The 13,915-nt window shown below is 52.7% G+C and overlaps 1 protein-coding gene across 1 annotated transcript in view; it reads right to left on the reverse strand.

The window, feature by feature from the left end:
- GALNT14 (polypeptide N-acetylgalactosaminyltransferase 14) overlaps positions 1-13,915 on the reverse strand; it is a 209,500-nt gene that overhangs the window by 19,432 nt on the left and 176,153 nt on the right. The window contains exons 7-9 of the mRNA XM_059407590.1: positions 8,158-8,245; positions 7,369-7,453; positions 4,606-4,709 (exon numbers count right to left, since the gene is read on the reverse strand). Coding sequence (XP_059263573.1) covers positions 4,606-4,709; positions 7,369-7,453; positions 8,158-8,245 — 277 coding nt within the window. The remainder of the gene's footprint in view (positions 1-4,605; positions 4,710-7,368; positions 7,454-8,157; positions 8,246-13,915) is intronic.

Below are 13,915 nucleotides of genomic sequence, written 5' to 3' on the forward strand. Positions count from 1 at the left end.
TGAAGCTGAGGGGCTCCCCTTCATACCTCCCCAGCCCCAGCTCTGTCCTAGCTCCAGCACAGGCTTCCACGGGCCGTGTGACGCTCAACTGAGGGGCGCTGGACACCAGCAGATAATATGCACCTTCTGCCCCTGGCCGCCTGTCCACAGCCCACTGCTGCCTGCCTCCACTCCCTCACCTGTCAAACCTGCCCTCCTCATTGTCTTGTGTCTGGTGCTTTAGCTGAAAACTGCCCTGTATCTCAACTCTGCAAACGTTGAGTCATGGGGGGAAAATGGATCTCTTCATCCACCCTGGTGAGACGGGGCTATACTCTGTTTGGTCTCCCTCCCTCAGGTGGTAGCTTGTTAGTCATCTTAATGATCATGTTCATGGTTGTGGATGTCCTTATGTTATGATCAGCAGCAGTCCAACCTGACCCCTGCCATCCAGTGCCTGGGGGCTGAAGCACCGCTTCCCGCTCCATAACTCAGCCCTCCGGCGACCAGTGGCGCTCCGGGTACAAAGACACTGCCTTCGAGGCTTTCAGAGGCCAACAAGAGAGGCTCCTCTACAACTAGCGACCACCAGCACCTCCATCCAGTCCTGACAGATGTCCGTCTTCGCGCCCCCTCAGTGCAGCTGATGCCTCGCCAAGGTGCCTGCACCCTGAGAGGCAGAACAGCTTCTAGGCTCCAGGGTCCTGCATATTAGAAAGGTGGTGACCGGAGACCCAGGGCCTGACTCGGACAGTCTGGAGTGTGCAGATGAGCGTGATGGTTCACAGGGATATTTAACACCCAGAAGTGGAGTTGCCTGCCCTCGTCAACACCACTGATGTCAGGATGACTGTCCTCCCGGGGATGTGCTGACTCTGGGGAAAGTCTCATAATCCAAAGGCGCCAGGCGGCGGGGGCTCATGCGGGGAGGTGTGGGGCGTTGTCCAGACCCTCCGCTTTCCACGTCTGGGGCTCTTGCCGAGTCATCACTTTCTTAAGTGAGGGGGACGGGGCGAAAAGACGATGGAGGGATTCTGTAGGGGGTTCTTGCTGAGTCAGCGCCGCCACAACTTCCCCTGTGATGAGCGTCAGGCAGGCCCTAATCCACTTTGAATTGCAGACAGGGAGACGGGTAATTATTCTACCCTCATGGGGGGCACCGCTATCTTATTTTCTTTAGACGTCAGACTCCTACTTGAGGGCAAATCTCCCCACCCTCCACCCTCACTCCTTTCCTCCTGTGACCTCATCAACCCACTGGCTGTCTGACCAGGGCGCCGGGGCCCCCTGTCCCTGCCCTCCACCAGCCTAGCTGTCTATGCGCCAAGCCCACGACTGCTGGATGGGGAAGAGGATGCTTTCCCCCCGGAAGCCAAACTACAGCTATCCGTACATCATAGCTCGGCCAGACCCACCAAGGTTCCAGTTCCATTTCCTAGTCTGGTTTCTGAGCGAAGGTGGAGGGAGCTTGAGACACAGGCTCCACTGAATGCAATGACTCCAGCTTGCACAGAGCAACATGTCCCATGTATGAACACACACTGTACCCACAGCAGCAGGGACCCACTGTAACCCTGGCCAGCTCAGGACGGGGCGTGGTGCGGGCCGCGGTGGGCATTGAGGTCATCCCTACTGTTACTCTGTAACAGTACTACTGTTACAGCTACTGTATCCCTAAGCTACTGCTATCCCTAAGTCCACACATAGAAATGCACCAATAGAGACCCTTCCTTTTAATGAACTTTTAAGTTCTCAGCACTCCTGGGCCTGGAAGCTCTGTTATTATTTTGCAATGAACACATGGGACTTGAGCAGAGATCATCTGATTGGTCCATAACACTGTACTTCACGCCATCTGGGGCAATCACGTTGCATCCAGCCCTCCTGCTGAACAAGGACTAGCCTTAGGCCCACCGAGGTCACCCAGGGCCGTAGACCGCAAATGCCGAGGGGGTGTCCTTAACTTCCCATACTCCCTATGGAACAGGACAAGCTGCAGCTGCAGCGATTGCCTGGTCTGGAAAGTGGGAGGGAATGGCATTTCAGACTGCGCTCTCTGGCCCAGTGGGAGGCTGGCTTTGAGGAGAACAGAACAGTCCTGGGGATGGAGAGAGGAGTGCATGTGAGTGACACCGGGGCTCTCAGGATGTGGTGAGCTAGGAGGTGCAGAAGGCCCCCTGCCATCCCCTGGAGAAGAACTCTTTCCCTCAGTATCAACTCTCCTCTGAAGGTGAACCAGTGCTCCCCAGTCCCAGCAAACCCCCGATGGTCACTCCATCCTGATGGGCTCTTCCCAATCCCCATGGTCATGCCCTCAGGTGCCTACCTATGCTCTCTGGCAGAGCTGGACTGCCCCACAGGATCTAAGTACTATCAGGAAAGCACTGCATCTTCTGACATATAAAATGCTTTAAAAAAAAAAAAAAAGGTCCAAAAATGGCTTTTAAAGCGCTGGGAGCAGGCTATAACATAACGGAATGTTGTGATGGGAGAAAAACAGTGTCTCCTGGGATAACCATCTGCAATACTTTTTTGTGGTTTAAAAAATTCTGTGATGGACTGTAAAATGCTTCTTCCATAGCTTCTCAGAAGCCCCTCCCTCGTTCCCCATTCCGATCAGCACTTGGGAGCATCAGACGACTGGGAGGCAACAGCCGAAGTTGCCCCTGGACAGGCGCAGGTGTGCGTCCACACCGCCATCAAAAGAAGGGACGGGCAGGCTGGACCAGAACAGGCCATCATGAAAAATAACGTGCCGCCTGAATCCCAAAGTGACTGCCACGTGGAGGAAAGGTCACACTCCCTCTGCAAGGTTGAGGGAGGCTGTGTCAGCCCTGCCAGACACAGGCTAGAGCGAGATGGGCTAGAAGCATTTTCTAACAATTCAACACACAAATTCGCAATGACTCAGTGTGCCAAACTGTGAAGCGGTGAACGCTATTGTCATAAATGGCACTGGAGCAGAAATGAGAGGACTGCTGTCTATCAAATGGGCTACAGGAAGGAGTCACTTGACGACGGGAGGAAAGGCCAGAGCACATCGCTACAGCGCTACAGATCACGAGAGGGAAGGATAAGACCCTATCGGGCCCCAGGTTCTCCTGGGCCTGTGCAGGCAGTCCTGATCTTGAACCTGTAACCGATTTCCCTGTTATGTTCCAAGACTGGGTGCCAGGCAGAAGAATCAGTTTGGTTTCGGCGGCTTGGGTGTTTTTTTTTTTTTTCCTGCTTGTTTGCTGAGCTTCTAATCCGGGCCCTGAATGGTACTTGTCTGATGGATTTCTCTACACTGCCCAGTTTGGGAGAACAGATGCTGTGGGTCAGGCTGGCAGCCATAAATTTCTGGAAAATAACTCTTAGTGACTGAGGAAGAAAGCCATAAAATACTCCAGAGGCAGGAACAGGAGAAAACAATGGCAGAGGACGATGCACGGGATTACTGCTGGATGCCAGACGGGCCCCACGGATCATCCATTCTCGGGGCCGTGCCACCGTCTGGGGACCCGTGCTGAACAGTGCCCGGTGACACGCCCGCCTCTTGCTGTCCTCCTCTGGTGCTTCATTCAACAAGTTTACAGAAACCTCCTTCATGGGGGCGCTGTTTGAAACCCCGGAGACGTCTGGGAACAAAACAGAGCCGAATCCCTGCCCGAGGCAGGCTTGAGCTTGGAGCACTGAACTCGGGGATTTGGGGGTAGGCGCCTGGGGGTGAAGAGGATTGATGGCGATTCCTGTAACATTTGGTAAACCTCTGTTGGCTGCCCCGTGCGCACAGCACTCAGCAGTGGGTTAATGAAGAGGGTCTGGGGTAGTCACTACGGAAGCCTGGGAGCTTCTGGCCATTATCTCAGTGAAAGAGAAAGGGGTGAGGGTGGAAGGGGGCGCAGGTTCCCAAACCACAGTAGGATAGAGCTCATTCTGCAGCCCCAGGAGAGAGAGAAGTCTGGGACCCCCCCACCACCAGAGGAGCTCATAACACTGATCTACCCTACAGCCGCCTCGTGTGTTAAGAGTATGACATGGGGGGGGCACCTGGGTAGCTCAGTGGGTTAAGTGGTGAACCAGTGGTGACAAGTACTAGTACTTAGATCCTGTGGGGCAGTCCAGCTCTGCCACCTGCTTTTGGCTCAGGTCATGATCTCAGGGTCCTGGGATCAAGCCCAGCATCGGGCTCTCTGCTCAGCAGGGAGCCTGCTTCCCTTCCTCTCTCTCTGCCTGCCTCTCTGCCTACCTGTGATCTTTCTCTCTGTCAAATAAATAAATAAAATCTTAAAAAAAAAAAAAAAAGAGTATGACATGGGGCTGCTTCTTGGGGTTCTTGTGAAAATCCGTGGAGCTAGGTCTGTCAAACTCCCAGCCCCCTCCTGGCATGACCAATGTTCCTTTCCTTTCCCTGCTCCCCGCTGGCTTGTTGTCAACTTGCCCCGGATGGTCTTCCCGGGGAGGCTTTCCCCCTGGAGAAATGCCCCGTTACCTCCAGCTTCCCAGCAACCACTCCTCTTGTGCCCCACCTGGCCTTGCCCCCAAGGAGTGATCTACTGCCCCCCTCAGGCCCTCATCCCAGGTACGTGTAGGCCCAGGACACAGAGATGCCGCTGGCCCCTGGATGCAGAAACAGTGACTCACCAAAATTCTCTCCACCCCAGATGTCCATGTCCGTGTCGTACTTCCCCAGGTAATCGAACCAGGATTTGTCCATCACGAAGAGCCCTCCAGCTATGATGGGAGTCCTGTGCATTCGGAAGGGAAAGAGAAGGTCATGGGAGAGCAGAGAGGGACCGCCATCCCAGTCATCTGCCCCACCAGGCAGAATCCCACACGCTTCTCTCTCCACCGCTTTCCCACTTTACGAGGGTCAATGCGTTACCTAAAACAAGAACAGACTCCAGGGTTTTTCCTTTTGATTTTAAAAATCCTGACCTCATAGACAGGCTCATTTTCTCATCAGCATGCCTTCTGTAGGGGGCCAGAACTTGCTCAGAAGCCCGCTGTGCCGAGGGACCGGGGATCCTCTGCTGGAATCTCCCATAGGCTCTGCCCAGCGTGGCTCTCTTTGGGGGCTCCACTGTTGGGAGCCCCGGCAGAGGAGGAGGACTGAGGCAGCACCCGTTAAGGCATACCCATGTTTTGAGATTGGGCTCTCTCTCCCTTTTCTTCCTTCTTTAACTCTCGGTGAGGGGTTATGTCACCCTAAAATAATATATTTGGGTCCTAACCCCCAGTACCTCGGAATGTGCCCTTATTTGGGGAGAAAGTCTCTATAGAAGTAATCAAGTTAAAATGAGGTTATCCGGGTGGCCCCCAACCCCACATGCCTAGTGTCCTTACACAAAGGAAATGTGGAGCCGGAGAGACAGACATGCACAGACAGCACATAATGGGAAGAGACACAGAGAAGATGGCCATCTGAAAGTCAAGGAGTGGGCGGCTGGGTGGCTCAGTGGGTTAAACATCCAACTCTTGGTTTTGGCTCAGGTCATGATCTCAGGGTCCAGGGATCTAGTCCCGCATCAGGCTCGCCGCTCATCAGGGAATCCACTTCTCTTCCCTTTCACCCTCTGCCCTTCCCCCACGCTCCTGTAGTCTCTCTAAAATAAATAATTCTTTAAAAAGAAAAAAAAAAAAAAAAAAAAAAAAAAAAAACAAGCCAAGGAAAGAGGCCGGCATAGCGCTCAGAAGGAAATAACCCCACTGACACCTTGACTCTGTGGTTCTAGCCTCTGGACCTGCAGGACAGTATGTTTCTGCTGATAAGCAGCTTCATGGGTGACATGTTGCTATAGCCCCAACAAACTAGTACACCCTTCGTCTTCTTCCTTGGGGTTCTGCCCCACTTCCCCTGCCCCTGGCCACTGAGAAGGAAGCCAGAGAAGCCACTCAGAAAGCAAAGTACTGCCAAGGAAGGCAGGTGAGCCCAGCAGAGTCCAACCAGATAACCCAGTGAGCACCAGGACTTGTATCTAGAAGGATCAACAGCAGGGAAAGGCAGGTGAGCCCACAGGGACCTGGCTCCTCATCCAGCAGGGCCAGAGGGCGAAGGGAGTTTTCTCCCATGTCAGGTAGTTGATGGATAGCAGGTCAAGAAACCGGGTCTCCCAGGGCCACGACCCCTGGGCGTTCCCTGGACTGAGCCTGGGAAACACTCGCTCTCTGATGAGAGAGATATTCCCACAAGAACAGAAGCTGCCCTGAGACACCCCCACACTGGGCCAGAGAAGGTAAGCTGCACCAGCACAGCTGCCTTTGTCCTTGACTTGGCCGGCTGCCCCATCAGGGGCCGCCCATAGGGGGTAACTGAGAAGCTGCCCCACATGATAGAGGTTCAGAAGTAGAAGCCACTAGCCAGCATGCTGTCTGGCTCCAATCCCCCTCTTGGCGCTGCTCCAGCTCATGAAGGCTGGGAAGGGGGAAGGGGCCAGCAGGTGGGTGAGACATTGGTCCCCGGCGAAGTGTTCCTAGCCATACACATTTGTCAGAAGCGTCAGCATTCGGCTCTTCCTAGCTCCTTGCTTCCCATCTGACTTAAGCTGATTCAGTGCAAGTGATCCAACGTTTACCATACAGCCATTCTGGAGATACAGAGATGCCCACGAAGAATCTGGGGCACCCTAAGCCACTGGCTGGAGAAAGGGGCCTTTTGCATACTTCTCCAAGCACTTTGGACGCCCAGCACCCCAACCAAGGCCCACAAGGGTCAGTGTGGACATCCGTGGTTCTGGGGCAGGTGTGCCCATCTTTGGTAGGAACATACAGACCATACGCCCTCAAAGCTGAGAACCCAGGCTCCCCCACGGGGTGGACATCATACTCCAGTCTACCCCGGTCCTCTGAGAGGCCCCAAACCCATGTGCTGGGAGCCTCCTGTGTGAAGGGAGAATGCAGACCAGGAGAAAGCATCCACGGCTCTGCTGAAGAACCCAGAGTCAATGCGACATCCCGTCCTTGCAATGGGGCTGAGCAGACATGGGGGTTACTAAACAGCAGGAGTTGGGGGTAAGTGAACTGACCTTCTTTGGCTGAATTCTGATATCCAAGACCTAGCAGTCCTGCTCTGGCCTGAACAGACCATCTTTCCCTCTGTCAGAGGCTCAAGCAGGACCATCTGGGACCCTCCAGCATTTAATGGGAAGCCTAAGTACACGGTAGCATGTGTGTGGGAGGAACACACTGAGCAGCTCCTTAGTACGGGTCTTACCAGGCCTCTGTCCCCTTAGGAGAAGTCTCCTTAAAGACAGAAACTCCTAAAGTAAGGGTAAAGGAGGGTTGGCCTGCCAAAGGTTCTTTTGGTCTCTTCTCAATCTTTTGAACATCTAATGTGAAATGCCTGCTCCACGATGTGGCAGAGAAAAGGACCCAGTGGTGACGCTACCCACCCCTGACCTGACTTACCTTATGGGCTCAGCAGGGTCCAGACGCCGAGCCTTCTGCTCTGGGGAGAGTTGCTCCCATTGGAAGTGAAGGCTCCAGTCAAACCCTAGAACAACACCCACTCAGCTGATGTGCACAACACATCCCTTTTCTAGAAGCTTGTGAACACATCCAGGGAAGGTGGGCCTGGAGACAGCAGGTCTCACCCAGGCTCATCAGCAAGGAGGCAGTTGGGTGTCCCTCTCACAGTTTCTTTCTACTTCTTATTGCCTCTCTGAGCCTCCCCTGCTGGGCACGGTGAGGGGATACAGGGCAGATGATAGAGTCAGGTTCAACAGAACCTAAGGGGGACAGGATGGACAGTCATGGGTGTGGCCCTTGGTCAGGAGTCTTGGGAAGGTACAAGCAGGTTTTTATGGGGCTGAGTCATCTCAAATCAGTCTTGGGGACCAGCATTAGGTCCTGAGAACCACCATGGTGGGTCTCAGAGAGTGCGTGGTACCCAAGACTGCGGTGCTGGAACAGGTCAGGCCCCACCTAAGCCAGGATGTCCTCACCTTCCCTCCTCATCCCGGGATGAGCCCATGTTGGAGCCAGAGCTCTGGGGTCTGGATGTGTCCCGCACGGGACCCTGGCCATTGCATTCATTGTCTCAGTGGTAAGGCTACCACTGGGCTGCTGACATTATAGGACACAGGGCTGGACGTTCCAGACAAACAACTAGAGACCTTTCCCCATTCTTCCCCTAGAAAGATTTGACCAGGGGGAGCAGTGGTTCCTTGCTGGGGAGAAGGCATTGGTCCCACTCACCCCCTCTGAGCTCCGTGGCAGACTCGATGTAGTTGAAGTTGTCCAAGCTGATGATGTCAATCACAGGGCAGACCACCCGCGTGTAGTCCTGGAAGACAGCAGACTCCGGGCTCAGTCCGGGGCATCAAGGAGCCAGGCTAGGTGTCAGCGGGCATGGGAGGGCCCTGCCCTGATAATGCCAGGCTGGTTTAATGGCCTTGACCAAGCACTTCTATCTTTGGATCTCAATTTTCTCATCTATAAAATAGAGCACTGGAGACTGTGACTGCCCTGGTTCTAATGCCTAAAATGCTAAAAACCTTTCTCTGACTTCTGGTGGCTTCCTCAGCCCCCAAAGCCATTGGAGCATGGCAGGGACCCAGCAGGGGCCAAAGAGTGAGGACACTGAGGAAGGGAAAGGCAGGAAGAAGGGGGCTTTAGAAGTCCTCCACTACTGGTGGGCTCCAAGGAGGCAGAAGCCACAGGCAGCCGGGAAGGTGACCTCAGTCTGTAGTCTCATGAAGCAAAGCCACACCCGCACAGGAAGAACACCTTGGTATTTCCAAAATTTTCATTTGATGCGTATGTTTCTAGGCAAGGTGAGGAACAGCATCCCTGGAGACTCCGTCCTTCAGAAGTCATCTGTGGTCCTCACAGATCTGTGCCTCCAGCCCTGACTTACACGCCCTTGCTCCCAGACTCGGAGCGACTAGGCCACTGGCCCCTTCCATGGGGATTTCACATGGGCTTTCAGTGACAGCTTCCTTATCTTCTCTCCAAACATGCTCCTTTCCCTTGGGTTGCCTATTTCTGCTAACAGAACAATTGCGCAGCCCTCTGCTTCCCAGCGCAAAGAAGCTTTGCCTCTGCCCATCACCCCGATCAGTCTTGCCAATTCGAACTCCAGAAGTACTCTTCTGCACGCGGCGTGCTTCTCCCTTTCCCTCACACCTGGTGGACCGTGGTGGACTCCTGACCTCAGCTCACCCTCTTCCCTTTGGTGGCCAGGGAAGTTGTCATTTGGATGGGAAAATCTCACTCTGTGGCTCAGTTGCTAAAACCTTGAATTGCCCAGAAGATAGGGCTCACGCTCCTTAGCCTGGCATGCGGGACCATCCACAAAGAGCCTGTATCTCCCTCTCCAGCCTCCTTACTTGCTGCATCCCACAGACTATCCTGCCCACAGGCATCAAAGCCACCCAGGAAATGCTTTCAAAATATGCAAGACATATTCGCTAGTGCCGGGGGGCTGTCAGGGCATTGCATGGGTTTCTGGGTGAACGGCTCTGGGTGAACGGCTGGTACCTGGCTCACAGGAGGAGGGGCAGGGAGCAGTGGGAAGGCCACTCCTCAGCCAACCAAGAACCAGGCAGCCCAGGAGTACCAGCAGGTGTGGGCAAGTCAGGCAGGGCCTCTTTTGCAGTCTTCTGCACCCCCCACCACCCCCCCAACCTCCTGCCCCCACTCCCACCCCTGGCATGGGTACAAGCCTTTGTTTCTCCTTATAGCCATTTCATTTCCTGGTTCAATCTCTCTCCCAAATGAGGCTGTCCTCTTATTTTAAGCTCAGACTCACCAGGTGCCTGCTTTTATGTTCTCAGACTTGGTCTGGCCCTCGGCTTCCACGTGTGACTCATCCTGACAGTGACAAGGTACCTCGGAAGCCGAGTGGCCCGTGTGGAAAGAAATGCTCATTTTCGATGCATTGCTTCTACCTCGGGGACATGCACAGACGCTTCTTCTGCAGCCAGCATGACACCTGCCCAGCTGCCTCCGCTCTCCGGGCTCTCCTCGGGCAGTGTCACCCTGCGTCTGTGTGTGTGCATGTGCATGCACAAGCACGTTTAGCCATCCACACCCATTCCCACCCATGGACATGACCCCAAAGACACTCCCAGAACTTGAATTCTGACACGTTCTTACAAGTTCAGAGACCAAACTTCTGTGAGTCGGACATAGTTCTCATTTTGCCTTCGTTTGTTGAGTTTTGGGGTCTCTGTAGCTTTACAAAGTCTTTACATGGAGGCTTGTATGGTCAAGGATTCACCTTGCCCACAGGTATGTTTGGCCCTTGCCTGGCTTCTGGGCAGTAACTTCTGAGCCCTCAGAACGTCCTGCCTCTGTTTACCTGCATGCCTTGGGATATACCAGACAGTCTATGCTAACAGTGTGACTTAGGCTAAGGGCTTTGGTCTGCGTGCGACCAGCTCACTCTGACCTCTGGAGGCGCATGGAGACCATGGGGGCGGTCAGCCATATTTCTATGACTGTTCTCCAAAACAGACACAAAGCCCAGACTCCAAGACTTGGGTGGGCTTCCCTGTTTCTCAGTGACCTGTACGTGTTCTACACCATTGCTGGGAGAAGGAAGTGCTGTCTGTCCAACCCTACCGGGGGCGGTCCACCGGAGGCTCATGTCTGGAACTTTCTCTGCATGCCTTTCGCCGCTGCGAAGTCTCACCTGCATCCGTTTTGCTATCCTAAACAGCAATCATGACTAGAACAGCTTTGCTAAGTTCCAAGTCCATCTAGTGAATTACTAAACCTGAGGGTGGTCTCAGGGGGTCCCCTAACTGCAATCCTGGTTTTTTAAATTCTCCTCAATATTTGGAAACCGAAATATGAAATAAAATGCCGGTTGCTTACCTCTGGCCACAACCTTTCCGGGAAGCCACCCAGGGACTCAGCCTCTGGGGTGCACTGGGTACACCAGTGGGGGGGTTTTGGTACCCTCTCCCTATAGGTTCTGAGGGCTTCTGCCCTTCTCTTATCCTTGCCACAGCTCATGTGTGGTGTCTGCTTGAGTCATGGAGACCAGATAGGTGATGAGGGACCTTTAGGGCTAAGAGCTGTGTGGAGACAAGACCTTCAAAAGATGCTGTACGAGGTTGTATGCATGGGCCTTGAAGCCAAGATACAAACCTCTCTGAGGGACCTAGGGGGTCATTCCTGCTCGGTCCGCCTGTGTAGCCCTCAGCACCAGCCCTCAGCCTGCTGGGCACAGGGGATCTTCTGGCACTGACTGAAGAGGCTGAAGAGGACACAGGTCAAAGGCTGGCAGCAGAGTGGGCAGGTCCGTTCCTGCTGGGAAAGATGGCCTCTCCTCCCACAGTTCTGGGATAGAGGGACTCTCCATAAGGATACCCAGACCCACCACAGGTCCCTGCTTGTGTGCTCCAGGAAGCTGGTCTCTAAGGCTAGGCCCACAGGTAGGTGTAATCAGACAGCTGGGCGAACCCCTGACAGACCCAGGACTGTACCCCTTCTTCCCCTCTCCCCAACACAAATCAGAGCCCAGGCCCCAACCCTGCCCCATGGACAGGAGCCCAGCAATCACAGAGACCGAAGGCATCACCCAATGGCCATCAGTGCTCCCTGTGGTACACATCTCCTTTCTCCGCCCGTTCATATAACTAAAACCATATTGGGAACAGGCCCTGAAAACATTCTGAGAGATGGCCACTTGGCGGGCTCAGCTGGTGAAGCGTCCAACTCTCAATTTCAGCTCAGGTCATAACCTCAGGGTCGTGAGATCAAGCCCCAGGTCAGGCTCTGCACTGGGTGTGGAGCCTGCTTAAGATTCTCTCTCTCCCTCTCCTTCTGCCTCTGCCCCTTGCCACCCCTCTAAAAAATAGTAAAAAATAGTAACAATGATAATTAAAAACAAAACCTGCTAGAGAGATCATTCACTCATTTGATCAACCGGCTTTACAGAGCACTTCTTATAGTTTAGGAATTGTCACAGGTACAAAGATGAATAAGGCTTCACGGTCTAGGGAAATGGAGAACAGGGGACAGGGGATTGCAATGCAGCCCCTGAGGCAGCCAGGTGGGATGGGTGCAGGAGAAGGAAGGGTCCTCCAGCAGGTGACAGGAGACCTGAGTTCTTGTCCTGACTCCGCCATCTAGAATCCATGTCACCTTAAACACACCAGCACACACTATAAAGCAAAGACAAATTATTATTTGAAAAACTATCTTGACTTCCTCACAGGGCTTTTGGATGGAATAAGGGAGGGAGGCGTGTGAAAGTCTTTGAAGCATATGTAAGCCATTATTTATATAAATTTACCAAATGTTACAGGGACTGAAATTTCTCAAAATCATTTTTTCCAACTAAAGAAATATGTAGATAAGGAGTGGGGGGAAAGAGGCCTCTGTTTAAAAAAAAAATTAAAACCAACCTGGTTCTTGTTTCAAGTATCATCGAGTAACTGAAGGGAAGAAACGGGACATCGAGAGGGTTCCATGTGGACAAGACCAGCTGAGGACAGCTTCTGACAGCCCAAACCCAGATCTTTCTTATCTCTTTCTATTTTTGAAAATTCCTAACTCCAATTACAGCTTAAAATTTCCACTTCCACTTACAAGACAAATCACGTTTTACTCTGAGACAAGACACAAAGACACGTGTTAACATGGGCTGACACACGCCCACATCCCTGTCCTGAAGGGGAAGTCTCAGTTGAATGTTCCATCAACAGGAGTCAGCATCTGGTAAAAACCTCTGCAGCCCACAGAGGCTGCTGTGACCCCTGCAAGGGGCAGAGTCCGACCACAGCCCCAAGTCTGTCCAACCAGTCCTCTGCTACCAAAGCTTTAGGTCAGACAGTGGTGGGGACCGGGGAGGGTGAGCCCTATTGTGGAGCCAAATGCCTCCCACAGGAGCAGTGGAATGCAAGGAGCACTCACAGGGAGAAAGGAGAAGATGCAAGCTTCATTAAGGCTGTCTGAGGAAAGCAAGTCCCCCTAACATATCCTGCAGGGCCACATCAGCTTGCGGGGGCGGGCAGGCGTCCTAAAGGTCAAACCCTGAACTGCCACATGACCCCACCATACGTAGCTCATTGGTATGGATCCCAAAGAACTGGGAGCAGGTACTTAAACTTAAATACTAATGTTCACAGCAGTGCTATTCACAAGAGTAAAAAGGTGGAAACAACCCAAAATGTCTATTAGCAGAGGAATGCATAAACAAACTGTGGTATTCAGGCAGTAATTTCTGCGACATCGGACAACTTCTTTCTAGATACATCTCCTGAGGCCAGGGAAACAAAAGCCAAAATAAACTGCTGGAACTACATCAAAATAAAAAAGCTTCTGCACAGGGAAGGAAACAATCAACCAAACTAAAATACAAGCCACTGGATGAAAGAATACATTTGCAAACGACCTATCTGATAGTCTCCAAAAATATAAAGAACTTACAAAACTCGACACCAAAAACAAAACAAAAAACCCCATCAATTAAAAATGGGCAGAGGACCCAAGCAGACATTTCTCCAAAGAAGACATACAAATGGCCAACAGACACGTGAAAAGATGCTCATCATCACTGATCATCAGGCAAATGCAAATAAACACCACAATGAGATACAATTCCACAGCTGTGAGAATGGCTACAATCAACAAGGCAAGGAGCAACTGTTGGAGAGGATGTGGAGAAGGAGGAAGACTCGTGCACTGTTGGTGGGAATGCAAGCTGGTGCAGCCCCTCTGGGAAACAGTATGGAGGTTCCTCGAAAAGCTATAAATGGAGCTGCCCTACAGTCATCATACCACCATGTATTTACGCCCCCTAATACGGAAACACTAATTCAAAGGGATACATGCACCCCTATGTTTATTGCAGCACTATCTACAATAGCCAAACTGTGGAAGCAGCCCAAGGGGTCACCAACTGCTGAATGGATAAAGAAGATGTGGGAGGGAGAGAGAGAGAGAGAGAGAGAGAGACCGATCCAGTGGAATAGTACTCAGCCACAAAAAAGATGAAACC

Source organism: Mustela nigripes, chromosome 7, assembly GCF_022355385.1.
Source record: "Mustela nigripes isolate SB6536 chromosome 7, MUSNIG.SB6536, whole genome shotgun sequence".
Lineage (NCBI taxonomy): Eukaryota > Metazoa > Chordata > Mammalia > Carnivora > Mustelidae > Mustela > Mustela nigripes.